General features: G+C 35.0%; 1 protein-coding gene and 1 long non-coding RNA gene across 13 annotated transcripts; both read right to left on the bottom strand.

Moving 5' to 3' along the window:
- Window positions 1–6,935: 6,935 nt before the first annotated feature.
- LOC145602718 (uncharacterized) lies at window positions 6,936–20,643 on the bottom strand. 12 transcript variants are annotated; one of them, XR_014104604.1, is made up of 9 exons: window positions 20,430–20,643; window positions 19,787–19,854; window positions 19,027–19,312; window positions 18,726–18,889; window positions 15,323–15,409; window positions 11,813–15,080; window positions 10,908–10,958; window positions 9,827–9,900; window positions 6,936–8,423 (listed from the first exon to the last, which is right to left on the bottom strand). It is a non-coding gene; the product is annotated as an uncharacterized LOC145602718 (long non-coding RNA). The 12 variants fall into 12 exon arrangements; XR_014104602.1 differs by having other exon boundaries at window positions 6,936–7,201; window positions 8,351–8,423; window positions 9,827–10,958; XR_014104603.1 differs by having other exon boundaries at window positions 6,936–7,201; window positions 8,345–8,423; window positions 9,827–10,958.
- Window positions 20,644–22,318: 1,675 nt separating this feature from the next.
- LOC145600137 (DELLA protein GAI-like) lies at window positions 22,319–25,096 on the bottom strand. The gene has a single exon (XM_081656028.1). It carries the CDS (start codon window positions 24,716–24,718, stop codon window positions 22,841–22,843), a length of 1,878 nt encoding a protein of 625 aa, XP_081512154.1. The 5' UTR covers window positions 24,719–25,096; the 3' UTR covers window positions 22,319–22,840.
- Window positions 25,097–26,484: the final 1,388 nt, after the last annotated feature.

Genomic DNA, 26,484 nt, shown 5'->3' on the forward strand with positions numbered 1-26,484 from the left:
ATTAATAACAAATCCTAGCATGTCACTAAACAATAAAGATCAAAGCTTTAAACCCAACATGATACTAACATGCTATTAGAAAGAATAAAAGGCACCCTAAACATGATACTAGGAATTAATCAATAATAAACATGTTTTCTACATTGAAAAAAAAGGGAGTAAGCTAATTACTTACTTTGAAGTCTCGTACCTCTTTTTAATAACAAAATACACGAATTAGTAAACTTCAATGAAAACAATAAATAATTAAACAATTAAATCAAAATAAGTGAAAGAAAGAGTTAAAAAGTTTAGACTAGAGTTGGGACCAAACCCTCAGAAATTATCAACCTTTCACGTCTAGGGCTAAGGCAACTTCGAACTTGGCTAGGTGTTTCTAAATCTTGTGAATGCGAAATTGTGCTTGAAAAAGCTAGTTTAGAAAGAGAGATAGAAAGAAAGCATATATTGCTCGAGAGAGAATAAGGTGATTGTAGATTGTAGATGAGAGTTAATTAAAAACGTAGGTTCAGGGACCCTATTTATAGGAAAATAGTCCGGAATCTGATAGAAAATAGTCAGAATTTGAAGAGGAATAAAACTCCACTTTGTCGCCAATATAAGTTTTGTCGCCTGGCGACAAGCTTTGTCGCGAGGCGACAAAACAGTCGTCCAGCGACGAAAGACAGTTTTTTGCGGATTTTGTTTTTATCATACCTTTTGATCCAGAAGTTCAAATAAGGAATATAATATATCGTTGAAAAGCTCTTGAAGTCTAATTTCCAACCATATTAGAATCAGATTAAAATATTTTTTAGATAAAAAGATATAGCCGAAATAATGGAAGGGTGTCAGTATTGGATAGAGTTTCGTCTTCCTTTCATATCTTTTTCGTTACAGTTTGGAATTAATATTATAATATATCATTGGAAAGATAATTTCAATATCTATCTAGCGATATAACATTTGGATAAAGATTATAAGGAACAAAAATAATATCTGACTGTCTTTGAACATCTTTAAATCCGAATAGAATTAGGACTTAAAAAAAGGAAAGTTTTATTCAAATTTAAACTCTTTGATATTATCTTTTCAAAAAAGGATAATTAAGATCTTTTATAAACTTATAGAAGCTTCTAATAAATCCTAACTAGTTTATGAATAGGATTAAACCTGTGTACCCTTCTCATGATCATTGGGTTGTAGGTAAAATCCGGTTTGGGCCCAGTTTAGTATTTTGGCCATAACTTCCACATTATTCATCAGAATTTGGCTTATAATACATCGTTGGAAAGGTATTTTTGATCTCCATCCAACTATACCATTATTGGACCTTTATCATGGACCAAACTAAACTAGATTGGATATTTTCATAAAATTGGGTAGGTTTTCGAAAACAGAAAGAAAGATTTTTAATAAAAACTAACCGCAACACTAGACTTTTCACACTTTCACTTCATTCGATTATGATTCGACGTGAAAGGTATTCATCACTGGATTTGGTTTTGGGGAGACACAAATGGGTGTCTACACCTATTTTATAGAGCGAGTTCTTTCTCTTTTAGATTGAATTCGTAGCCTCATCCCCGAACATCCAGTCATGGTTCCAGACCTGTTAGAGTTAGCGATCTCATGGATCGTGAAGAGGTGTAACCTTCACGCTGTGAACGGTTTACAAGTTCCTAAAACTTGTTAATTGGTGACTCTTTTGCTCTCGTTTCCTTCCCTTTGGACGGCACCATATTTAAGTGTATAATCACAGTGGGGTTCAAGTTTGGGATGCTTGAAATATTCCCTACAGTAACCCAACTTTCTTCATCATCTTGGTCCGGATTTTTCATATTTTGAACAATTCATTCCTTGATGCTGCCTTAGATAAAATTGTTGGCTTATCGAAGGGGTAAGAGTCTTCCTCCAAACTGCTCTTGCGGCTGGGCAATCTCGAAGAATATGAAGTGTGCTTTCTTCTTGTGCGCCACAAATGTAACACTTGGGTTCTTCTGTAAGCTTCCTTTTGAACTTGTTTAAATTCCCAAGCACCCTGTCATGGCAAGCTAACCATAAGAATGCTCGTATGCGTTGTTGCACTGGATCTTGCTAATATTACTATGCTTTAATGATAATATTTATTATGATTTTGATAATGTTTGTTGTGTCAATATTATTATGTTGCTTGATATTATTGTTATTGCTTGATCACGCCTTTTCTGCGGATTTAAAGGAAATTTGTACTTGAAATCACGCCCAATAAGATAATTAATAAATTGGTTTAGGCTAATATGATTTTAATTCAAGTGATCGCCAATAATATATTTATTTGTGCATTAATAATCAACCAACATAGATTAAACAGGCTTAGGATTAATTTAATGATTATTGTATGTTGATCGGAAAGCGCACATGAGTATGAGAAAAATAAAGTAGAGGACTACTTAGGGCGGGTTCATTCTGTTTTAGGTTGGATTCTTACCATCATCCTCGAATATCCAGTCATGGTTCTGGACCACTATGGATTAGCGATCTCTGTGATCGTGAATGGGATGTAACCTTCACACTCGTGAACGGTGTACAAGTTCCTAAGGCGACTCTTTTGCTCTAGCTTCCTTCCCTTTTGAACCACCATGCTTAAGTGCATGATCACAGTGGGGCTCAAAGTTGGGTGTTTGAAATATTACCTACACTTACGATTGAGGAAACAATGAGAAGGAATCTTCTACACATCAACATTAAAACAAAGAGGAGGGAGCTATTGAAATGGATTGCTGAAAAAGATAAACCACCTACAGACTGCAGCAATATCATAAGCAGAATTTCATATTGCTTAGTTTTTTGGAAAAATCAGAAATAATAAGTCCAACTTTCATCAATTTTGGTAGAATAATCCCAACTTTGGATTATACTGGAATAATCCAAACTTTGGGGGGTCTTCTTGTTCTTCAATCCCAAATACCGGCTATTGGTTGAATGGGTTAATTTTATTTTTTTTTTGTTAAAGTGACACATGTCACAAATTAATTGGTTACAAAAATTAAAAAAAAAATTAAAAAAAAAAGCAAACAACAGCAATCACCCAACCCTCCACCCCTGCTCACCGGAGCTCCCAACCCCACCCACTTCCCTCTCCCTCTTTCACCGGAAAACCCACGCTTAGACCACGAAACCTGACCATGACCCCCCACCCCGGAAAACACCAACTCCACCCATTATCTGACATCCCTCATCCCAAAACCCCAGCCCCACTCGTTGTTGACTTCCCCTCTTGCCTCGCCAAACACCACAACCACCCTAGCCGCAGCCACCACAACTGCACCCATCGACCTCGAAACTACCAAACAATCTCTATTTCAATCTAAAAATACACATCAACCAAAACCGCAACCCAATTTCGCAACAATTTTCAAGCAATTACATTTCATAGATGTTACCAATTCGTGAATTAGCGGCGCAGGGGGAGGGGAAATTAGCGGCAGGGCGGTGATTTTTGGGGTGGAATTGAGAGGGTTTTTGTTGGTGGTCGCATGGAGGTTTCGGGGAGGGGGGATGGTGGTTGGAGCGGCGACCAGGGTGGTGTTTGCGTGGGGGTCTAACGAGGATGGTGGTTGGGCCGGCGGCGAAGGGTGGTGGTTGCATGGGGTCTGACGAGGCTAAGTTGGGTGGTTTTAGGTTTTTTTTTAATTTTTGGACCAATCAGAACTTGACACATGTCAAGTGACCAGATATAATAGGTCAATGACTTTTTTTGACTAGTTAGGGTTTGAAGAAAAAGAAGACCCCCTAAAATTCATATTATTCCAGTATAATCCAAAGTTGAGATTATTTTATCGAAATTGATGAAATAAAGTTGGGATTATTATTTCTAATTTTTCCTAGTTTTTTCCCATTGTGTTAGCATTGAATTTCCTTATAGTAAGATTACAAAGAGATCCTAAGCCTTTGTCGTTTCGTCAAACACACAAGAAAAAAAAGGAGGTACTTTCATATATAAATTTAAATTTGTTTAATCTAGTCGTTGAAGCTGCGCGTTGCGCGTGCCCCCTGACGGCAAGATAAGTACAATTCGTGGTTGTTTTCTTTTTTTGTGATATTTGCAGTTGTGTTCGGGTTTTGTAATAGCAAGGATACATGAATTTGTAAGTAGTAATAAGTAGTGAAAAAGTTGCTATGGACATATATCTATGAATAAACAATTATTAAAAGTGAGGTAATCTAGAACGCCATTATATATTTTAAAACGCAATACAATTTCTTATTACTTAAATAATTTTCGAATAGCTCTGTATTAAAATGATTGTGATAATAATGAGTAGTAATAAAAAAAAAATTCAATATTAAAGGTTAAGGTTATGTAAAATGGATTAAACGTAAAAGATATGAAAGAATTTTATTGTTGTTAGTGAGACTCTATAAGATTAAAAAAAATTCGAGTTACTATGTGTATAATGTTGTTTTTCTATTGAAAACTGTAGCTAGCACTAAATTTTATAATCGATCCCCCCCGACCCTTTTATCTTTCTTGGCTTCTCTTTCTCTCTCTCTATCACTCTATCTATTTCTCTCTCTTTCTCTTCCAACCCTTGTTTCTCTTTCGACCCTTGTCTTTCTCTCTTTCTTTCTCTTCCTATCCCTTGTTCTCTCTCTTCTCCCAACCCTTTTTCCTCTCCTTTTATTCTCTTTCCCGAAACCTTTCCTCTCCTAGCATGCTCTAGCTCTTCTCTCTTAGTCTGCCCTCTCTCTCTCTTCCAGCCGTTCTCTCCACTCTTACCAAGGTCTCTCCTCTCCTAGGATGCTCTATCCTCTCTTAGCACTTAATTGCACTTATTGAATGACTCTCTCTCTCTCTCTCTCTCTTCCATATCTCCTCTTTTAGCCTACCCTCCCTCTCTCTCTCTCTCTCTCTCTCTCTCTCTCTCTCTCTCTCTCTTCCATATCTCCTCTTTTAGCCTACCCTCCCTCTCTCTCTCTCTCTCTCTTCTCTCTCTCTCTCTATTCCAGCTGTTCTCTCCACTCTTAGCAAGGTCTCTCCTCTCCTAGGATGCGCTCTCCTCTTTTACCACAAATTTGCACTTATTGAGTGACCGTATCTCTCTCTCTCTCTCTCTCTCTCTCTCTCTCTCTCTCTCTCTCTCTCTCTCTCTTCCATGCCCCCTTCCCCGACGGCAAGATAAATAAAATTCGTGGTTAAGTTATGTTTGGTTTTTGTGATATTCATGGCTATATTCGGGTTTTGTAATAGCAAGTAGTAATAAGGAGTAGTGATAAGGTTGCTATGGAGAAATATCTATGGAAAACAATTTTAATAAAAGTTATCTAGAATTTGGTAATTAATTAAATATGTATCTCTAAAGTATTAAGTAGAGTATAACTACTCACTCTTTTTATTACAAAGTGTCTTATTAGTTTCGAACAATAGAGTAAATTGGAAATGAGTGGAAAAAGGGGATATTTTGAAAAGGGTGGTAAGAAGTAAGTGATAGAGAAACAAGTCCAACCTTTTCATTTCTTTGTTGCCCTATATTGTAATTCTCTCTTTTTCCTTTTCTTTTCCACTTGTCTTGTCTTAATTATTCTTTTTCTATGGATTTGAAAGTTATTGCTCGACTTGCTCCTCTCTCACTCATTCCTTCTTTTATTGACCTAAACTCTTTCTCTCACTCTTGTTTCCTAATCTTTCTTGTCCTTGTTCCATCCTCTAAAAGGTTTTGAAAATTAATAGGTTGTATTTGCTCCCTCTCCCCTAGCCTTACTCTCCCCCTAGCCCTTCTATCTCACCCGACTTCTCTTTATCCTGCTCATTCTTTCAGCCCCCCTCTCTCTCTCTTCATCTGTTTCACTTTATTTCTTACTATTTTTATCGATGTATTTGTCTCTCTTCTAATCCCCGTCTATTTCTCTTTCATGACCCTCCTTCTCTCACTCTCCTTCTCTATCTCTTAAGTTCTTTCTAGCTCTTCGTTCTCTCTCTCTTTCTCTTCTCTCGGCTCCTCTCTCCCTGACCTTTTTTCTCTCATGCTCTCTCTTTCCGCTCTCTTGACCTTCCAACTCTCAAAGCATCTTCCTTTCACACATTCCCCCTCTTTCTCTCTCTACTTCTATCTCCCTCCCTCCCTCTCTCAACGCATTGTTCTTATTCTAATCCCCTTCGCTCTCTCTCTCTCTCTCTCCCATGCTTCAATTCCACCATCTCTTTTTCTAAAGGTATCTATTAGTATGGTTGTATAAACATAATTAAAAACACTTAATTATATTTTAATCTAGCACGATTCTACCATAACGTTGAAATTTTCATTATAAAAGGTGTTTTTGATTAGTTGAGTTCCTCATAATTGTCGCAAATCCATGTAGGGTTAATCACAACATTTTTTTTGATGAAAGGAGTTTGTTGAGATCTAATTGTTGAAATCTTCTTCCAGATTCTTGCTTACTCTGTTTCAACTTCCTTTCAGCTTTATGATTTCTCTAATTAGGATTCCTACTTCTATTCAGTTTTATGATTTCTCTAATTAATATTTTTCTCATTTTTAGAAAATTTCCTACTTTTATAAATTCAATTTTAAACTTATATTTATTGATTTATCACCCTTACCTTCCATCTAACTCTTAATGTATAGAACAATTTATGGTATGAGCCAATTTTTTTACACGCAAATTAAAGTTTTTTTTGTTAATTTTATGTCAATTTTGACTAAAACGTAAACTCTTGACGGCGAATGTGATTCCCAAAATCTTTACTGAATAACTTATTCGACATTTAACCAAAATGATTTTCGGACACATAAATTGAGAGAGAATTAATAATCGAGAAATACATAGAACACACCATCACATTAGATCATCCAAAGCTTTAAAAACCCCTAATTATTTCTCATAAGTTTTAAAAAAAATCATCCATTTTTGTTAAAGAAAAAAGCAATAATTTTAAAGACCCTCATGGTCATTATTTATTTAAAATAGAGATGTATTCCATGGTTAGATTACTCAACGTTTAACACCCCCCAAGTAGTTAGCAAAACACTTAAATTTAGAAATTGTGACACTAATTTAAGATCAACAAAAATTTTTGAGGTACAATTATGACTTCTTTAATGACTCAATATTCTTGATAATCTGTTAAGGGAGCTTAAATAGAACACATCTTACAAATCTGATCTAGATTAGCACTATCTATTGCTTGTATCTTGGATGTTTTCCAGCTCTCGACATCTCTGCAGCAATGTTTCCTGACCTGTAAAATTGTAGCATACCATACACTTCATCAAAAATTGCATTCCGGTAATCAAAAAAATAAAACAAACATGCCATACATTTCAATCATTACTCAATAATCGGCTAATCAGGACACCATCTACCAATAATCTGTATTTTAGTATTACCTCTATTCTGTTGCCCGACAATCAATAAAAGAATAAGTTGTAATAATTGTCACTAAGGCAACTATTTCTATCCTTATTAGTTACCTAATTGGTTTGGCAAATAGACAATTTCTAGAAGAAATGGCAATGTATGTCATAACAAAGCTTGAGCATATATAAAACCAAACAATTGTTAGATTGAAAGTTAAAATTCTAATGAAGCTGTTGAGTACAAACATAGTTTTTTCTGAGACAGATCAATCATATGAAATAAAACTAGTACAGTTGAACAAACTATGCAGTATTTGATAGCCTAATACTGGTTTTCCAGATCATGTGCACAATTACCCTCTCAAGGTGGCCTATACAAGAGTATCTAAATGCAAGTTGTGACTCTTAATAGCATATGACTAAATATTCAGAAAATAACAAGAACTTGTAGACAATTAACACTTGCTTTGGACCAATAATGCTATGCATCGTAGTTAAAAAGCTAATACTTGGGACATAGAAAAGTCTACACACATAGACATCCCTCCCAAATACATACAAACTAGCATAAAAATGATGTAATAAAATACTTAAATACATGTACCCAAGCAGAAACACCCTACCCAAAAAAAGGGGGAAAAGGAAAAGCATACAATAATTCAGAAAGCCCCAACTTTGGCAAGGTATGAGGGAGAAGAAGACAAAGGATGCATGAGAACATTTCTCCAATGTGATCAGCACCAGAAATGCCCCACAACCCAACAATTTAATAGTCAATTCAGGATAACCAAATCGCTCAGTTGCTCTTCAATTTGCCCCAAAAGGTGGATAATCATCTCGAAATCTCCCATTTCTCAAAACCAGGCTACCCAAAATAGCTCATATCTTAATCAAGCATTTACCATATGACACAAACATCATAAAAGTCACAAAATCAGAACACCAAATCATGCAAATCAAAGATAAAAACACTCTAAATATGTCCCAAAAAATAACCAACAGAACTATAATCAAGGGAGACTAACACTAACACTTTCCTCGGTATCCGATCCTCACCACCAGTAAAACTCTGAGTAGAATAACGGCCACCATCAAACTCACTTCCTGAACCGTTGGTATAAAAAAAAACAGTCAACATTCATACAAAACTATAAAAGGTTAAATCCAATAGAAAAGATGAAAATTTAACCAATTATTACAGGAAAGAGAAAGGAGACAGATATGGTATCCACAACACATTAATATCAAACTGCAGGAATAGGTTTATAGTTTGAGAGCAAAAGATAATTTGTAATATAAACAAAACCTTGAATAGAACCTAACCAATGACAATATATTCAACATCAAATATCACAAAACTATAAAGATAATTCTGGGGGAAGCTTGAATTTGGTTTGAGGGTTGTATAAAGTCGAGAAGAAATAAGAATACACCCTAATTTTGTTCAAAATTCCAAACAAACTTGATAATTATTTTCAAATCCAAGTACAATAAGAACCTAATTAGATTTACAATGAAATACTAGATCGAGAAATGATTTTCGATTATTAAAAAACAAACATCTAAATTAAAGAATTTGAGCAAAAACCCAGGGAAAGTAAAAAATTAGAGCCTAAATTTCCAGAAATAAGCAATTACATCTTTCTATTCAACCACATCAAATTGAAGGAGAGAAAATACCTTACAATATTATATGTATATGTATTTAAGCTTCATCAAGCAGAGTGTCCCCCCAACCTTTTATATGTATATGCATAACCTTTTAGTAGCCACAATATAAATTAGAAAACTCTAACTATTCACAAGAATGGCTTTAACACGTACATATTTCAACAACTTGTCCTCTGCACCCATCAAATTTATACCGTATGCAGGTCATAACTATTAGCAATACATGCAACTAAATACAATAAGAAATACTAATATGTGATTTCATCTCAAAACTGCATGGTTCAAATCCTGCATAAGAGATATAATGATTTAAACTGAACTAAAGTTTAGGGTAGCTTGATCGAGTCAAATCAAGTCAAATTCATTTTTAGTTCAGAAACTTCAAACTCAAAGGACTTTCCACCGATGATATTCATATATTTGACCTATAATCAATTCAAACATACAACTCAGAAATATTACACCTGTGATAATCATATATCTGACCTTTAATATATAATTCGTATCATTACTCACAAATCACTTTTTTATTTTCATTTGATAAAGACATTTGAACTTGCACAATGCATGCTAGCATTTCACATTTCAAACTCTGCTTGATCAGCTAATTTCAGTTGAGTTAAGAGACGAGCTTTGACTAAATTCTTACTGGCTCTATAGCACCTTGCTAACAGAATTCCATTCATTTTATTCGCTTCTTCTGTCAAGTGTCAACCATGCTTTGGTTCCTAGGTATCTAGATTCGGCGATTATGTTGGGTCTTGAAACCTAGTCTTAAACCGAAAAGGACAGTATATAGATGCAACTTCTAGACTACATGACCTACGATAACATACCTTTATGGAGAAGGTTGTAAAGTGACCAATATCTGCAAACATAGCTTCTATACCTTCAACAACCCATAGCATAGCTGTCATTAAAAATGGATCCCAAAAGATCAAACACAAACAGCAAATTGCATTAGGTTCCCTTTCTTTTCTCCATTTTCCACTTGTTTCCAGGTTTTATTGAAGGAAAATTAGCCTAAATTCATACATGGAAAAAAAATTACAAACTAACAAAAATACAGAACGTAACAAAATGTGAAGTACATAAAAAGCATCAACAAAATATGGCAATAGTACTTCTATCCAAGAAAGGCCATTTAACTGTGTAGCTATAGCCCTATAGGAAGCTATTACCCCTTGGAGTAGTTTTAATGGTTGTCACACCCTTGTTTATTTAGAATAATGCAAGGAAAAATTTTACACATGTAAAGCTCATAAATCTCCCCAAAAGCTACATCTCTTTTGGCTAATGTTATCACTCCTAAATATCAATACCTTGTCACAAAGGAAAAAATTCAATGTCTCTAAGATTGATCAAGCATATACTTCCTCCATTTTCTTTTATTAGCAATACACCTTCATGGCACACACTTTGAGGGAAAAATTAGGTGATGTAACGGACAGATCAATCAAAATATAATCTATAAATGTAGTAGTTAACCCTTCTCTATTCTGGGTGTTGGAATAATGTTGATAAATTGGCTCGTTTACCTACTATAATTAACTCCTAAAAAAGCATGTCCAAAGGTTGTGTTACACATAAAAGAAAACAGAGGAAGTATATGAAATAGTATCTTTATACTTCCAAGAAGAACAACCAGAAATTCCATCAAAGTTCGAGAAATTAACCAACTTCTCTAAGATAGAATGCAGAAAAATTCCTACTTCTAGGAGAATGATACATTGACATCAACATTCACACATCTACAAACTTAATGCTAGCTGTTAAGAGATTAGGGTGAAATATACTCCACAGAATTTTAAATAAGACAAAAAGATCAAGAATAGTTTTTTTTGGATGCTCCAACATGAGCTGCATAACTAAGAATTTCAGCATTTACAAAGAATAAAGGTCAATACAGCGACTAACCCTCATTTAGTTTCGTTTCCGCAACTTGAAGCCCTGAAACTGATGATAAAACTGCAAAAGAAAGAAAAGAAGATACTTACTTTATAGTACTCCAAATTCGCATTAATATTCAACATATACTCTTTTTTTTATAACTTCAGAGCTTGGACTTAGTACATAAGTAAAAGACTACAAATAAAACTACGAAGTCTTTAACATACATAAACGTGCAGTATCGATAACATGCTACACTATTATGAAATCGGGTCGGGAAGATAAAGGGTACGCAACTAACAAAGAGACTGCTTTCAAGACTCCATGACCTCATAACAGAATAGGAAAATTGTATGATTGTGCAGAGGAGATAAAGTAATTATATATGCTTATTCTTTTCAAATATAAATTGAAAAACAACATTGCAATCGAGCACACACTGCACAAAGCTTGCTCAATTTTTAATATGTTATGCAAAATATTAACTATACAAATGAACAAGATCCAAATTGCAAGTGTAAAATAGGTGCTGAATGGAAACTAAATACTACTTCCTCCGTTTCTTTTTAGTTGCTTGACACCTTTCTTTAGTCACGTTTGCCAATGCACAAATCAAAACGTTAATATCTTTAGTTACCGATAAGTAAAAATTATAAAAACTTGATATTTTGAAAATATATACCATGACGAATCTAACAAGACCCCACATGGCTATATTTTTCATTACGTATAAATCACAAAACATGGTCAAAGGGGAGTGTGTGAATAGTGCTAAAGTCAAAACGTGTCAACTAATAAAAAACGGAGGTAGTATGTATTTAGGATGTATCTTAACATGTGGTATAAATTGTATTAGGGACTCCAACTACACAAATTTATCAAAACATGATCATACTATCAAACCAGATCAAACAGGCCACTTAAATTCATACCTTTGCAAAGACATCACAGAAGTGTGACCTTTTGTTCCTCTTTCTCCCTTCTAGCAGCGCTCTACATCCTCAATAGTTGTTACCGGAATGTCACCTATAACCCCCATTTTGATTAATACCTAGTTCATTAAATTCAAAATTAATCACTGTTAAAATTTTTAAAAATCAATCTCTAATCAAAAAATTCGAAATTAAGTATCCCCTAATAAATCAATCTTTCACCTTACAGTTCAGACCTCATATAAAAAATGGTAGCCTTACTAAATCAACTTCAAAGAATATTACAACAAAAATCAAACCTTAACAAATACCCAACTAAAAATTGCAATCACAATATCAGATCCCAAAAAATCACACTATCAGAAAAACACAAGTAAAAATAACAAAAACCCATTAAGAAATACACCAAGCAAATCTGATCTTTAGCAATTGAATAACACGATGCTAGGATCTTAGTCAGCTGCAAATGAAGATTAACAAAGTCAATGTCTCAACAATTCATAATTAGTTCATCTTTAACAACAAATGAAACAATTCTTCAAGTTCAAATTTTAAACCCTTTAATTGCACAAACCTAAACTACAATTCTAAGAATTAAAGCAAAGTAGAAAACCCAATTATAAAATCAAACTAAACCCATTACAAATCAAAGCAAACCCTACAAAAACGTAGCTCAATAACATCAAAGTTTACCAAAAATGGAGAAAACAAGACGGCATATAAACTTGTGAGATCGCCAGTGATAAGAACAAGAGAAGGGTTGAAAGTTGAGCCAATAAGAACAAGAAAGAGAAAGGAATCAGATATTGTGTACACAACTGTAGGGAATATTTCAAGCACTATAACCCCAAGCTTAAACCCCACTGTGATCATACACTAAAGTATGGTGGCGTTCCAAAGGGAAGAAAGCTAGAGCAAAAGAGTCGCCAACAAGTTTTAGGAACTTGTAAACCCAAAACGATCCAGGAGATCGTCAACTCCATAAGGTCAGGAACCAAATAGGGTTCGGGGATGAGGGTACGAATCCAATCTACAAAAGAAAGGGCTCCCCCTATAAAATAGGCCTCTACTTTGTTCTACTCGTATTCATGTGCGCTTTCTGACTAACATGCAAACATTATATTAACCCTAAACCTGTTTATCTATGTTGGTTGAATATTAATGCACAAATAAAATTATTATTGGCGATCACTTGAATTAAAATCATGTTAGCCTAAACCAAATTATTAATTATCATACTAAGCGTGATTTCAAGTACAAATTCCCTTTAAACATGCGTAAAAGGTGTGATCAAACAATAACAATAAAATATAATATCAAGCAACATAATAATAATCAATAATAATCATGTTAAGGCATAATAAAGCTTAAATAATAGCAAGATCCTAGGCATGATACTAACAAGATTAATAACAAATCCTAGCATGTCACTAAGCATTAAAGATCAAAGCTTTAGCCTAACATGGTACTAACGATAAAAGGCATCCTAAACATGATACTAGAAAGTAATAAAAACATCCTAACATGATACTAGGAATTAAACAATAATAAACATGCTTTCTACGTTGAAAGAGGGTAATAAGATTACATACTTTGAAGCCTCGTACCTCTTTCTAATAACAAAATACACAAGTTAGCAAACTTCAATTAAAATAATAAAGAATAATTAAAGAATTAGATTAATGAATCAAATTGAATAAAGTTTAAACTAGATTTGGACCAAACCCTCATAAAATATTAAAACTTGCACGTCTAGAGCGAAGGCAACTTCGAACTTGGCTAGCTGATTCTAAATCTTGCGTATGCGGAATTGTGTTTAATAAAAGCTAGTTTAGAAAGAGAGAGATCAAGTAATTCTTGATGAGAGTTGATTGTTGGTGAATAAAAACGGAGGTCGAGGACCCTATTTATAAGGAAAATAGTATGGAAATTGACAGAATTTGATAAGAAATAAAACTACACATTGTCGCCAGAAAATTCACTCTGTAGCGAGGCGACAAGGTCTGTCGCCAGGCGACAGACCTGTCGTTTGGCGACAGCCTGGCTTGCACGCACTTTCCACGCGGAATCCGATCTTTAACCAAATTTGATTTACGGAATCCGTACAGAAGATAAAACGTATACTTAAAAATAATAATAAAATAATAATATTTTATTCCAAATAAAAATCCATCTTAAAATAATTATTAAATCTAATAATATTAGAATTTAAAAGAACCTTCTAGAAACTTCTAGAAAGTTATAATTAATCCTAATTATTTTAGAAATAATAATTAACGTTGGGCCCTCCTCTAGATCATTGGGCCGTATGTAAATAATGAACCGGGCCCAGTTTAGTATTTTGGCCATAACTTCCTCAATATTGATCGGAATTGGGCTTATAATATATCGTTGGAAAAGTCTTTTCGAGCCCCATCCAATTACACTATTATTGGACCCTTATCATGGAACAAACTAAACTAGATTGGCTATTTTAAATAAAATAGAGTTGTTTTCAAAAACAGAGAGAAGAGAATTTTTAATAAAACTAAACCGCAACACTTGACTTTTCCACACTTTCACCTCATTCGATTATGGTTCGACGTGAAAGGCATTCATCACTGAGTTTGGTTTTGGGGAGACACAAATGGGTGTCTACAACAACACATCAGTATTTCTATTAAACTGCAGGATTGTTCTCAAATATCCAAAATAAATCCAAATATTCCTATTAAACTGCAGAAATTTACTCAAATATCCAAAATACATCCAAACCCCAATTAAAATGCCAGAATCTTAAAATACATCAAAATACCCCTATAAAACTGTAGGAATTTTCTTAATTATACAAAATACATCAAATATATGCATATTCAAGTATCAAATCTCAGTCATTCAACCAATATACAAGTATCAAATCTCAGTCATTCGACCAATATACAAGTATCAAATCTCAGTCATTCGACCAATTATACAAAATGCACTTGTTTTGATTAGCGATTTTTAGCTCGAATCTCGGTTATTCTTCCATATCTCAGTATATAGAGCATCAAAATAAGAAAATAAATTCAAAATTAAAAATACAAATCGAATTAAATCTTTTTATTCAGAAGAAAAAAAACATCTAAACCCTAAAACCAGAAGGGAAAAAAAAAAGCAAACAAAATTAAAGAAAACACACAAACTTGAGCAGCTTTGTAATTCCTTTCATCGACAGATATAAACTCAGCCAGTTCTCTCCTCTTTTCTCCTTTCTCGGGTCAAAATCAAAAGGGCGAAATCACCACTCCTTCATCAAGAAATAGTTCGGATTTTCAATCAAAATTCAAAAAATTAATTAAGAAGAATTACCTTTGATTTTTCAATCAAAATTCAGATTATTAATTAAGAAGAATTACCAAAAAAAAAAAAAAAAAAAAAAAAAAAAAAAAAAAAAAAAAAAAGAGGATTACTGGACTTCTATGGATTTAAAGCTAAACCCTAGATTGTCAAATTGATATTAGATACTTATAAAAAGGATAAAGATCTTACCCCAAAGAAGAACCGAAGCCCCATAACCATCATCGAATGGATAATCGGTGATTGCTGAAGGTGTCGAAGGTTTCTCTCTCTAGGTTTCTGACAGAGAGCAAAGGAAGTCGGTGAAAAAGAGAGTCGAGGAATGAGAAAGAGCAGCCAAGCCCAAGCATCAACCTACCTTAGCTGGCAGTCAATGGAAGGGCAAGCAAATACAACTTGGCTAAGCAAGGGCAATTCCGGCAATCCATTAAAATTAAGGGTGTCTATGTATAGCACCACAAAGTACTATTCACTAGCTACAGTATTTTCTTTTGCATGTTTATAAGGGTTATAGAAAGACCAGATAGATTTATCAGTCCAGAGAGCAATAGAGTAAGAAAAACATTAAAGACCACAAAAAAGTGGTACAATCGCAAAGAAAGCAGATGTAATAAAATAGAACTTTTTCGGCAGCTTAATTGACTTTGTCATGCATAAGCATTATTAGGAAATAAATTTTCATAAAACAATTCACCATGCATTGAATCAGGGAAAAAAAATCTGTGCTGCCAAAATTATGTGCATTTCTTAACCAAGTATACTATAGTATACTAAGTATAGGGACAGTCAGCAAAATAGCATTAATTTAGAAAGTGTGGAAGTCTACTTTGCGAACCAAACTCAGTACAAAACAATTGCTTGCCCAAATCAAACTCTCAACCCACCCATATTATCCAGCTATATTTTCTTCACAATCTAACCATTTCATGATACCTAATTAACAACCGCATGACAAAATTAGAATTGTAGGCTTGTAGCTACAGTCACAACTCACAACGAAAAGACATCCTCTACCATTACCCAAACAACCTTTTGCATTACAATCAAATTTAATATATTTTTTATTTTAATAGAAAAGCCCTAAATTGGATATAACAAATCCTGATTCTCGAACAACCGTTAAGCATAACAACAAATAAAACACAACAGATCAACTATAAGCTTCAAAAGAATCATAAAATTTTATATTGAAAAGGAAGAAGATACATGAATAATATGTTAATAACAATCCCTAAAATTTGTTTATTCATAGGTCCCAAAAAAATCGTAAGTCAAATGCCAAGGAGTACTACATATATGTTAAAATCAAGATTTTTTTTACCCATCACTCCATCAGGCAATAGATTTCCTGAGCAATTAAGATTTGAGAATGGGTTTACTTGTTCATCTCATTTGCCTTTTATAATGTGAGTGCATACCTTTGTATGATGAAGGGGGACAATGCACCTAGCATTAGCATCGCCCTGTGTGAGTGTGATAGTGCTGTGGTCAAACAGTTTGTTTTTCTGGAGCCCATTTATTATTATTATTCAGTATTCTTAGTTCGGATGCTTAAACTGCTCTTTCTCTTTCTAATATCTTCAGCAAGTTCATCAAATTCCTTCACTTAAACTTTTGGCGGTATTGATGGGGCTGGGAGACGTTTGGCTGAGGAGGTGAGCTTTGAATACATCTCTTGCTATGTTTGTAGTTTTACATGAATATTTTCCTTACCATCACCACCATCCCAGCATAAAGGAGTCCTATACCATGTTTGTTTTATTCTTCTATTCATGAAAATAAAGATTCATAGGGAAGGATAATATATTCTCAGGCAATATATAGCATTTTATGTTCATGTCCATTACAAATAGAATAAGACCTACATGAAAACATACAAAATGTGCTCATGTTTCCACAGACACTGATTGTCTTCCATTCATATAGACAAAAACTATCAGAAGATATATAAGCTTGCTCTTTACATGTAGGCCACAGTGAAGAATTGCAACCTCCAAAGGTAAGTTCGGTTTTTGACTCTCAAAAGATATATAAGCTACCTCCATCTTCTACAACTCCTCTGTTGATCCCACATAAATCAAGTCATCCTCAGCTTCATTATCCTACTCATGAAACAATTCTAAAAGACCTCTAAAAAACACTTAATCTGGTAAAATCAAGTTGAACACACTTAAGGCACATGATCAAGCTGAGATTTCACCATTTATTCCTCTGGCTAATGCTTTTAGTACTTTGTGAGATCTTCAAATTCTTCCTGGATGCATACTCCATAGATTCTCAAGCTCAGACCAATCTATTTTCTGCCTTAATGAAGCTTGGAGGCTGGGTTATATTATACTTGTATGAAATTGGCCACCCTGATTTGTAAGTGATGCAATGCATCTATGAATTACACCTTTGCAACTTTCAAACCTGGTTAAATTTTACCTCTCTTTCCATAATTTGTCCTAGCCCGATGTTTCTTGCTTATTTTACTGTACCGTATCACTACAATCATAGCTTTAACATAATAAAACAGTCCTTAGCTTTCTTATATGCTGTGTAGTGCATGTTTAAACTACTGTCCGTTCCTTAGCTCAGTATGTAAGGTGTTTTTTATTCTTGTATTGTCCCTTTAGAACAGCAATCTGTTTCTCGCATGTTCACTTTCATGCTTTTATAGTCTGGAAAACCAGCATGACAACAGTCACAGGTGCATATTATCAGATGGCCTTGTTGCCTAAAGATTTAAATACACTACACTACTATTTGATGGTCTGACTATCACAGCCAGGTACACATCATTTTACTGATATTTGATCTCCAAGAAACAAGATGATCAGGAAGGAAAATAAATTAACAAATCTTGCATGCCACTATACACAAATTGTTAGAAGAACATGCTTACTAAGTTGCTAATAAAATAAATTAACTATAATCTGCAATACACAGCTGAAAAGATTAACCATTACAAATAAACATTGTTCGCAACCTGAAGTGCAAAATTTCGCAAACAAGACACTATCAGATGATGTAAAGTAGACTCGAATTAATCCAACTTAGCTAGAATTAACTGCCAGCAAAAAACATGCTAAAAATTTAAGACTTCTCACTTTCACTTGAGAAAAGCTACTATAACTAATAACTAACATGTAAGTAGATTTTTGCTTTGCTACAACAACGGATTGTGTACACAGTTGAAAACAACCAAGGTAAAGTTTTAGAAAGGATCAGTCTCTATGTAATTCACTTTCATTTACAACACCAATATGACATAATTTCCCATGCTGCTTGCAACAAAAAATGTCGGAGCACTGATAGTTTCAAAGGGTATGCAAGCAAAACATACCTCATCACCATCCCTGACACCATAACAACCTTTTGCATTACAATCAAATTTAATATATTTTTTATTTTAATAGAAAAGCCCTAAATTGGATATAACAGATCCTGATTCTTGAACAACCGTTAAGCATAGCAACAAATAAAACACAACAGATCGGCTATAAGCTTCAAAAGAATCATAAAATTTTCCAACAAAATCTTGAATGATTGTATTAATAAGCATAAACCAGGTCAAATACTAACTATTTGGTGAGAGTGAAAGTGTGTATACCTTGACTTCGTCGAAGAGTTTCTTCTCCCAAAGATACAATTTTTGCAAGGTAGCTGAAAGATTAGCTGATCGCAATTGGACATCTTCATCAAGGTCTAGAGAAGCCTCATCTTTCGATGAAGAGGGTAATGATGGAGTAATCACATTGAGCATCTTTGTAGAAACTGTTTCACAAGCCACAAATGCCAATTAAAATAAATTAATAATCCTATCCCCTGGTAACAATCAAACAGTTTAAGCAATCAAGAAACAAAAATAACTCACAAACACAACAAATTGATGTAAAATGCAATCTCCTAACCTTGGTAAGCTGCATTCTTTCTTTGATGCCAAAGTTTACCCACCTCCAGCACCTTAGCAATCTCACCCCCAGAAGTGGCAGGCCTCTCAAATTGCACCTGAATTTCCCTCACAACCTCGAAAACATTCTTAAAACACGGTCTTCCATCGCCTTAACCTTGCTGTTCTGACTTCCCCTCCTCACCAACCACCTTCTTTTCCACCATATGAACCTCATACTCCATAGGGGTACTCTCAGGCGACGACGCGTTCGACCTTGCTCTATACAAACCACCTAATACCGCAAACTACGCAGAACAAGAGGTAATAAAATAAATAGAAAATTTTCACCCATATTCAGACACAGCAGGCCACTATTTAACAATACTATTGACTATAAGCGAGAAATCTAATTTAACTCAAGCATCATTAGTTCAATCCTATTACAATTATAAATTAGGCATAATCACACTAAACTCAGATCTTTCACATTAATGCTTTTTGTTTCCAGGATGGTGACGATGAGGGTTCTCGACTTTTCCAATAGTTGGAGCTCATAACTCTCACCAATTTATTTACCAATTTACTAAAAACACTTTAGATTTGACAAAAAAATAGCCTAATATCAACTGAGTTTGTTTCTCAATCAATCAAATTAAAATTCCATCAATTCCACAAAACACAAACAAACATCAACAACAACACACAAATCACAGCACACAGATCATAAATAAATCATTACTTTCTAGAAATTAAATATTTAAATAACAAATCGACCATACAATAATATATGAGTGTCTTCAGCTCAAACTCGAATCCACCAAACCTTGCTCCGTCTTACTCCTTCCGCCTATTTTAGAAAGAAAACAAAGAAACTAGAGGATGAGAAAAGAAAATGAAAAAAAGGAAAAAAGAGGAGAAATAAACCAAAAACAAAAAAATAAAAAATAGTCAACGTTCATATTAAAGGTTAGATAAAAATTGAACCAATTTGAACAAGGAAGATAAAGGAGAGATAGAATTGTACCTGGAGATCAACAATTCTGTTACAAATCAGACAATAATGCTACTAACAATATAAAAAATTAACCTAAAAAAAGATAAATCACTCAAATTCAACCCAAAAAAAAACCACCACACAATCGAAGAAGGCACTAAAATTCAACCCAAAAAACGAAAATAAATAGAACAAATAATCTTTTAAAAATTGAAAATCAATCAAACAAATAAACCCAAAAAATCGAAAACAAATCGATCAAATAAACCCCATTAAAAACGAAACGATTTCGCACAAATACACCCACAAAGATTCAACCCGAAAAATTCGAAAGCAACAGGAACATATATGCAAAAAATCCACGACAAATCGAACAAGCAAAGCCCAAAAATTTGAAACTAAATCGAGAAAGAGAAATGCGATCGAACCTGATAAATGTAACGATAAAAAAATCGTCTTCCACAACCTCAGAGTCGAAAAATCGAAACGCTGAGAAGAATCGAAGCACCATCGTTGGTCTTGAGTTGCTGAAGTTTCTCTCTCTAAGTTTCTCTCTCCTTGTTTCCCCTTTTTCCTTCTGAGATAAAAATACAGAGGGGGATTAAGGAACTACTGAGGAAGTCGGTGAGGGAGTGAAGGCCAAGTAAACAGCAGGCAACAAACAGTAGGAATAAGGGGCAGAATGGGCAATTTATTAATGTTGGGGGCAAGGCTGTAATAGCACCACAAAGTACTATTTACCAGCTACAGTAAATACTTTTGCATGTTTATAAGGGTTATAGATTTTACTTAACAAAAATACAATGTATAAACTATTAATAAAATGCAAAGCAAAGGATGTATTAAATCGAGTGACAAACAATATGTATGACATTATAGTTAAATCTAGTTTCATTAAATATATACTAGCGTTATATGCACGTAATGTGTATGGTGATTTTAAGAATTAATTACTTTACCATTTATTCATTTTTTTATTATTTTTTTTATACAACAGTCTAAAGACTACAAGTAAAACAAGAAGAGGGTTTAGCTCTCTTATACTAACACATGACCTAAACCTGGAAAATGGGATACGACTTTCATGGCTTGCTTGGCAGTCCAAATAAGGAAATGGACATATTCGATCACGGACATTAGTCATATGATGCTCGAAGCTTGATCCTTTGCGCTTTTTTGACCTGTAAAAACAGAACCTAAAATACGTTTTACCTTTCCTGTTCTTCGCCCTTGACATCTACGACATTCCTTGCTTTCTTGTTGTGGCAAAGAACATGAAGGTAGAGGGTGAATGAAAAGATTGCCACTTGGTCGGGTTCAAAAGCCATGGGGCCAGCTTTATTAGAACCTACGGACTCCACTACAGCAATGTTAGTGGTAGGATAGTCTCTCGCATGAACTTCACTCCCCTTCGTAGTGCTTGAACCTTCATCGATGTTATCAGCTAGACACGGAGAAATAGATCGCGACTCATCTTCCTTCTCACCAGCAGTAGTTCATATTTAGACAATAACTTTCATATTTCCCTCCCTCTTCTCTTACATAATACGGAGCAGAGATTATAGGGGTTTAATATATTCCAACTCTACAATATACTTGTGAAACTTAAACTCTATTGTCATATTATCTTATTTTCAAACATTATTTCATTTATTTGTATTGAATATGTGTAAACAATATAGTGACTTTAACAATAAATAAATAAATAAATATAGTGACTTTAAACAATGAAATTGTAAAGTATTTCAATGCAAATAGCAATTGCTAAAAAAATTTCTTAATCGTACTTCTTTTTATTGTTTTTGCTTGGAATCTCTAAAATTTTCTATGCAAATAAATCTAGTACATGATTGATAATTGTGTAATATAAATGATAATCATGTGAAAATGTGAAATCATGTAATTAAAACAAAACTTTTCTTTGAGAAATGATTTTGGCACATCCTTAATTGATTTTAGGACACCCCTATGTGAGAGCACAATTTTCTATACTCTTCTCACATAACGGTGTGCCAAAATCAATAAAGGATGTGGCAAAATCAATTTCCTTTTCTTTTAAGTCAATTAGTTCATACCCCATATTTAGACTATAATTTTAACATTTCTGTTTCATTAGGCTGATTTTAGCAAAAATTTTAGTGCGTAGTTCTTTACACATACTTATCTTCTGTCACTATATCTTTATGACTTTATCAAACCTTCAACTTTGTATAAAAGTCATGTAAAACTGAATTTCTACTCCAAAAATAATTATGTGGACAAAAGAACAAGTGAAGTATAAAGAGTAAATAAGCAAGTAACTAAGTAAACAAAATCATTTGAAAATGTTGCCTTCTTTTTATTAAGAGAACAGAAAAGGCCATATATAAATACAACTTTTTCACCTCTAAATTTCACCCTCACAGAAAAAACTTACAAGTACCCTCCTTCAACACAAAAAAGAAAAAAATAAAAATATCAAAAGATAAGAAGAAAATAAAAAAGAGAGGAATTTCTAAGGTGGAGAGAGAGAGGAAAAGAAAAGAAAAGAAAAGACAGTACTACTACTGAAATTGGGAATTGAGAAGTAGTGGTAGGTCCCAACCGCACTAACACACCCAGCTCAGCACATCAATCAGACTCAGAAAATAGGAAAAACAAAGTGAGAGATAATTTGTATAATTGGCGCAGTGGTTAGGTTGTGGTCCCCCACTGAGTTACCTAACTCGTTTTTACGCCCTTTCACTCTCACCACCTCTTCCTTACCCTCTTATCATCATGTCATGTGAAATGTTTCCCTTGATTTACACCCGAGTTGTCTCAACTCCACTCGATTTAACTCGACTCGACTTAACTCCACTCAATGCCGAGTTGGGGAGTTTTGATTACTCTTGGCGAGTTGCCAAGCTGAGGTTGTGATTAGTGGCCTACTATGCCACCCCAACATTAGACACCCATCATTCTCCTCAACACCATACCCATCACCGCCTGCAAAGTAGTCCAATAATACACTGGCTTGTTTAAATGCGTTTGAGCCGATATGGACCGGCGCGAACCCGGCTGTTCCGAACCGATTCCTCCATTGAGCCAGCGTCTCGTGGCGTTCGACTCGATCTACTCCTTCACAAGCAACAACGTTGCATATTTGCCTCCCTAAGTATACTTCAGACATCATCTTATCCTGGCTGTCTACGCAGCTCTCCAAGGAGTCGAACAGGGTTGAGTAATAGTGGAGTGATTCGTTGAACCGGTCTAAGAAAGCCGGTCCGTTGTGATTCGCCTCTTGCTCGACTACTGTAACTATTACTGGATTAACTTCCTTCATTAACCCCATCACCTTTTCGGCTGCACCTGGGCGAGCTAGCAACCGATGCAGCTCGAAGACCGAATTCACCGCGACAACTTCGGTTTCGGGTCTAAGATCAAGCAGGGCTGATTCCAAATCAGTCAGACTATTGGCAACAAACCCACGATATTCGAATTGGATTTGGATTGAATCGGCAAATTGAGCTAACTTCCAACCAACTTCTTGCAATCTGTCCGAATTATCCGGTGCTGGCGGTCCAATCCCGGTTAATCGAAAAGCCGGCGGGCCTTCAGGGCGAAGCGCCAACGCTTGCATCAAAGCTGGCCACTGCATCCCTTCTTTCATACTGAAATCAATAACATGAACCTTCTTTTTGCCACTAAAAGCCTCCAAAATCGCCTGATTCGCCGTGAAATGAGCGAATTTGAGATAAGGGCACGTCTCGTAGAAGTGCATCTGTAACATATCTGATAGATTGCCATCATATGGAACATCTGGGCACAACTTATACACCCTCCTCGCAAGAGCCTCAGCAAAATAAGTAGCAACTTTCCTCATAGATCCGACTTGAGACGCCGCTAAAAACCCGATTTGTTTTAACAGCGCTTCTGCTAATCCCATATTCTGCTGCTCAATTGCCTCAGCACAAGCCATCAAAGTATGCACCAATCTAACACCGTTCTCCTGCGAATCAACCAGCACCACCGGCCTCGACACCGCTGAATTGGCGGTTAACTTCGATGAGCTTGGGTTCGAGACGGTAGCCGTAGCCGTAGCAGTAGCACTACCAGCCGCATAATTAGAGGCTTTCAACCTCTTAGCCTCTCTTGAACTTGAGCTGCTTGTAGTATTACTAACCAAACTATTACAACTACTGCTATTATTGTTATTATTATTATTATTATTGACGAGTAAAGCTGATGAAGAAGACGGCGAAGGCGGAGTCAAAATAGCTTTACCTGGAATCGCCTTGAGATCATAATCAGAATACGGGTCGGAACTGAACCGGATCGAACTCTGAGGAGTCGGGTTAACAATCGGATCTACAACCGACCCAATCGGAGAAGGTAACATAATCTGACTCGACGACGAATCATCATCCCCAAAAGTAGTACAAGGATTAAACTCAGAAAGCATAGATTCAAGCCAAGTAGACAGATCTGAAGGATTATAATGAACAGTTTCAGAAGCTAATTGAGAAAGACCATCTTCTCGAACATTCCCCATAGCTTGTTCAAGCTGTTCAAGTTTCTGAGCAACTTCCGCCATATCTGATGACCTGACCTTGTACCCCAAAACGGCAAGCAACTCATCAACTCCGGCGTCGTTTTGATCTTCCCACATCTTTGACTTTCCAGAAACCGGCGGCTTATTATTACCGCCGGTACCGGTAGAAGGTTCTGGATTCGTAAAGGGTAGTTCCCTCTTCATGATTTTTTTTTTTTTTTTTTTTTAATTTTTCAGGGTGATTTTGTGTGGTCTCACAAATTTGGGATTGAGATTGAGATTTTGATGAAATAAATTTTCTCTCTCTTGGTTTTATTTTATTACACCTAAAATTTATGGGAGTCTAATACAAGTAATAAAATTGAGGAATAATATGATATCATATAATATAAAAAAAAAAAGTAATATTATTGGGAAAAGGAGGAAAGAGAATCTTGGGCGGCGAAGGGGTGAGGGGGTATAACAGGGGGGGAAGGGGTGGGACTACAACAACAACAACTGCAGGAGTAGCAGCAGCTGCAAAACGTTGGGTTTGTGCCTTTGTGGATGAGAGAGGGGAGAGGAGGAGAGAGGAGAGAGATGAATTATGAGGGACGCTCGTGATGGGGGCGCGAGGACCAAGGAATGAGACAGCTGGCTTCTGGCTTCAGGAGGATAAACATTGATATTTTTTTTAATGGGTTGGTCTAAAAGATCAATAATTCTTTCTTTTTTCTAATTCTAACTCACTTTGGTAGTAGAAAATAAAAAAAATTGAAGTAAAAGGGGTGAAACAACGAATGATGAGGGGACCTGTAATAATCAACTGTGTTTTTTATATTTTTCCAATATTGGGATAACTATAACTTTTTCGATTTTCCTCCATAGTAGAGGTGTCGGATTCGATATTCAAGTCAAGTTTAAGTCGGGTCATGTTAGGTTTCAGGTCAAATTAAAATTGTATTACGTCAATTTCTGACTTACAAGTCTGGTTAAGGTCGTGTTGGGTCAAATTCCATTCAGATTATGACATGTTTTATATCTTTTCGGTTGCAGTTTGAGTTCGATTCGAGTCAATTTTGGGTCGGGTAATGTTTTGGGTCTGGTTTTTGTCAAGTCGGGTTATAGACAAGTTTGAAGCAGGTAAATTTCGGTTGGTCGAATGAACTTCAGGTAAGTTCATTATTAGACCCGGTCAACGTTTAGCTAGGTCTAGTCATTCTTAGAATCTGATATAATACAAAAATAGAAGTAAATAGGTCAAATAAAAAGTATAATACTTTGCTATTTCTATTTTTATATGATAAATTTGATAACGATTTCAAATAAACTTTTAATTAATTTGAAATCCATGTCAGTTTTGAGTCAAAACAAAATCAATGTGGGTCAATGTAAGTTGGTTTAACGAGTTGGATAAAATTGGATCATGGTCATTAAACTGATCAATATGATTCACATCAGTTTACGACGGCAATGGGATCGACTAGGATTTTGCAAGCAGGGTGGGGGCTTGGTGGGGTTTGCCGACAAGGGTAGCGGCTGGTTGGGGTGGGGGTGGTCTACAAGGTGGTTGTTGGTTAGGGTGGGGTTGGATGTTTCCGGTGAAATGGCAAGGGAAGGGGAATTCGGGGGTTGGGATTTTTTTTTTTAAAAAAAATATATATTTTTTTATATTTTTTGTAAAATTTTATTATTGTTGACCAATATGGCTGTGAACTCGTGACACGTGGGTGCTAAGTCAGAAAAAAGGTTGGAATAAGGGAAATTAGTGGTTCCTAATGGTTTTGTGTGTTTGCAGGTAATTGTTTTAAGAAAAATTTGTTAAAAAAAAAAGGTGGTTATTTAGAAAAGTGGTGTATTTGGGGTGGTTTTACACCAAATTTTAGAATGATTTTTTGCTTCAATATTATATTTTGGGTAATTTTACAAATTGAAATTGCTTTTACTAAATATTACTTCCTCAATTCCCCTAATATTGTAACAATTTCTAT

The sequence above is a fragment of the Chenopodium album genome, chromosome 21 (assembly GCF_948465745.1).
Source record: "Chenopodium album chromosome 21, dcCheAlbu1.1, whole genome shotgun sequence".
NCBI lineage: Eukaryota > Viridiplantae > Streptophyta > Magnoliopsida > Caryophyllales > Amaranthaceae > Chenopodium > Chenopodium album.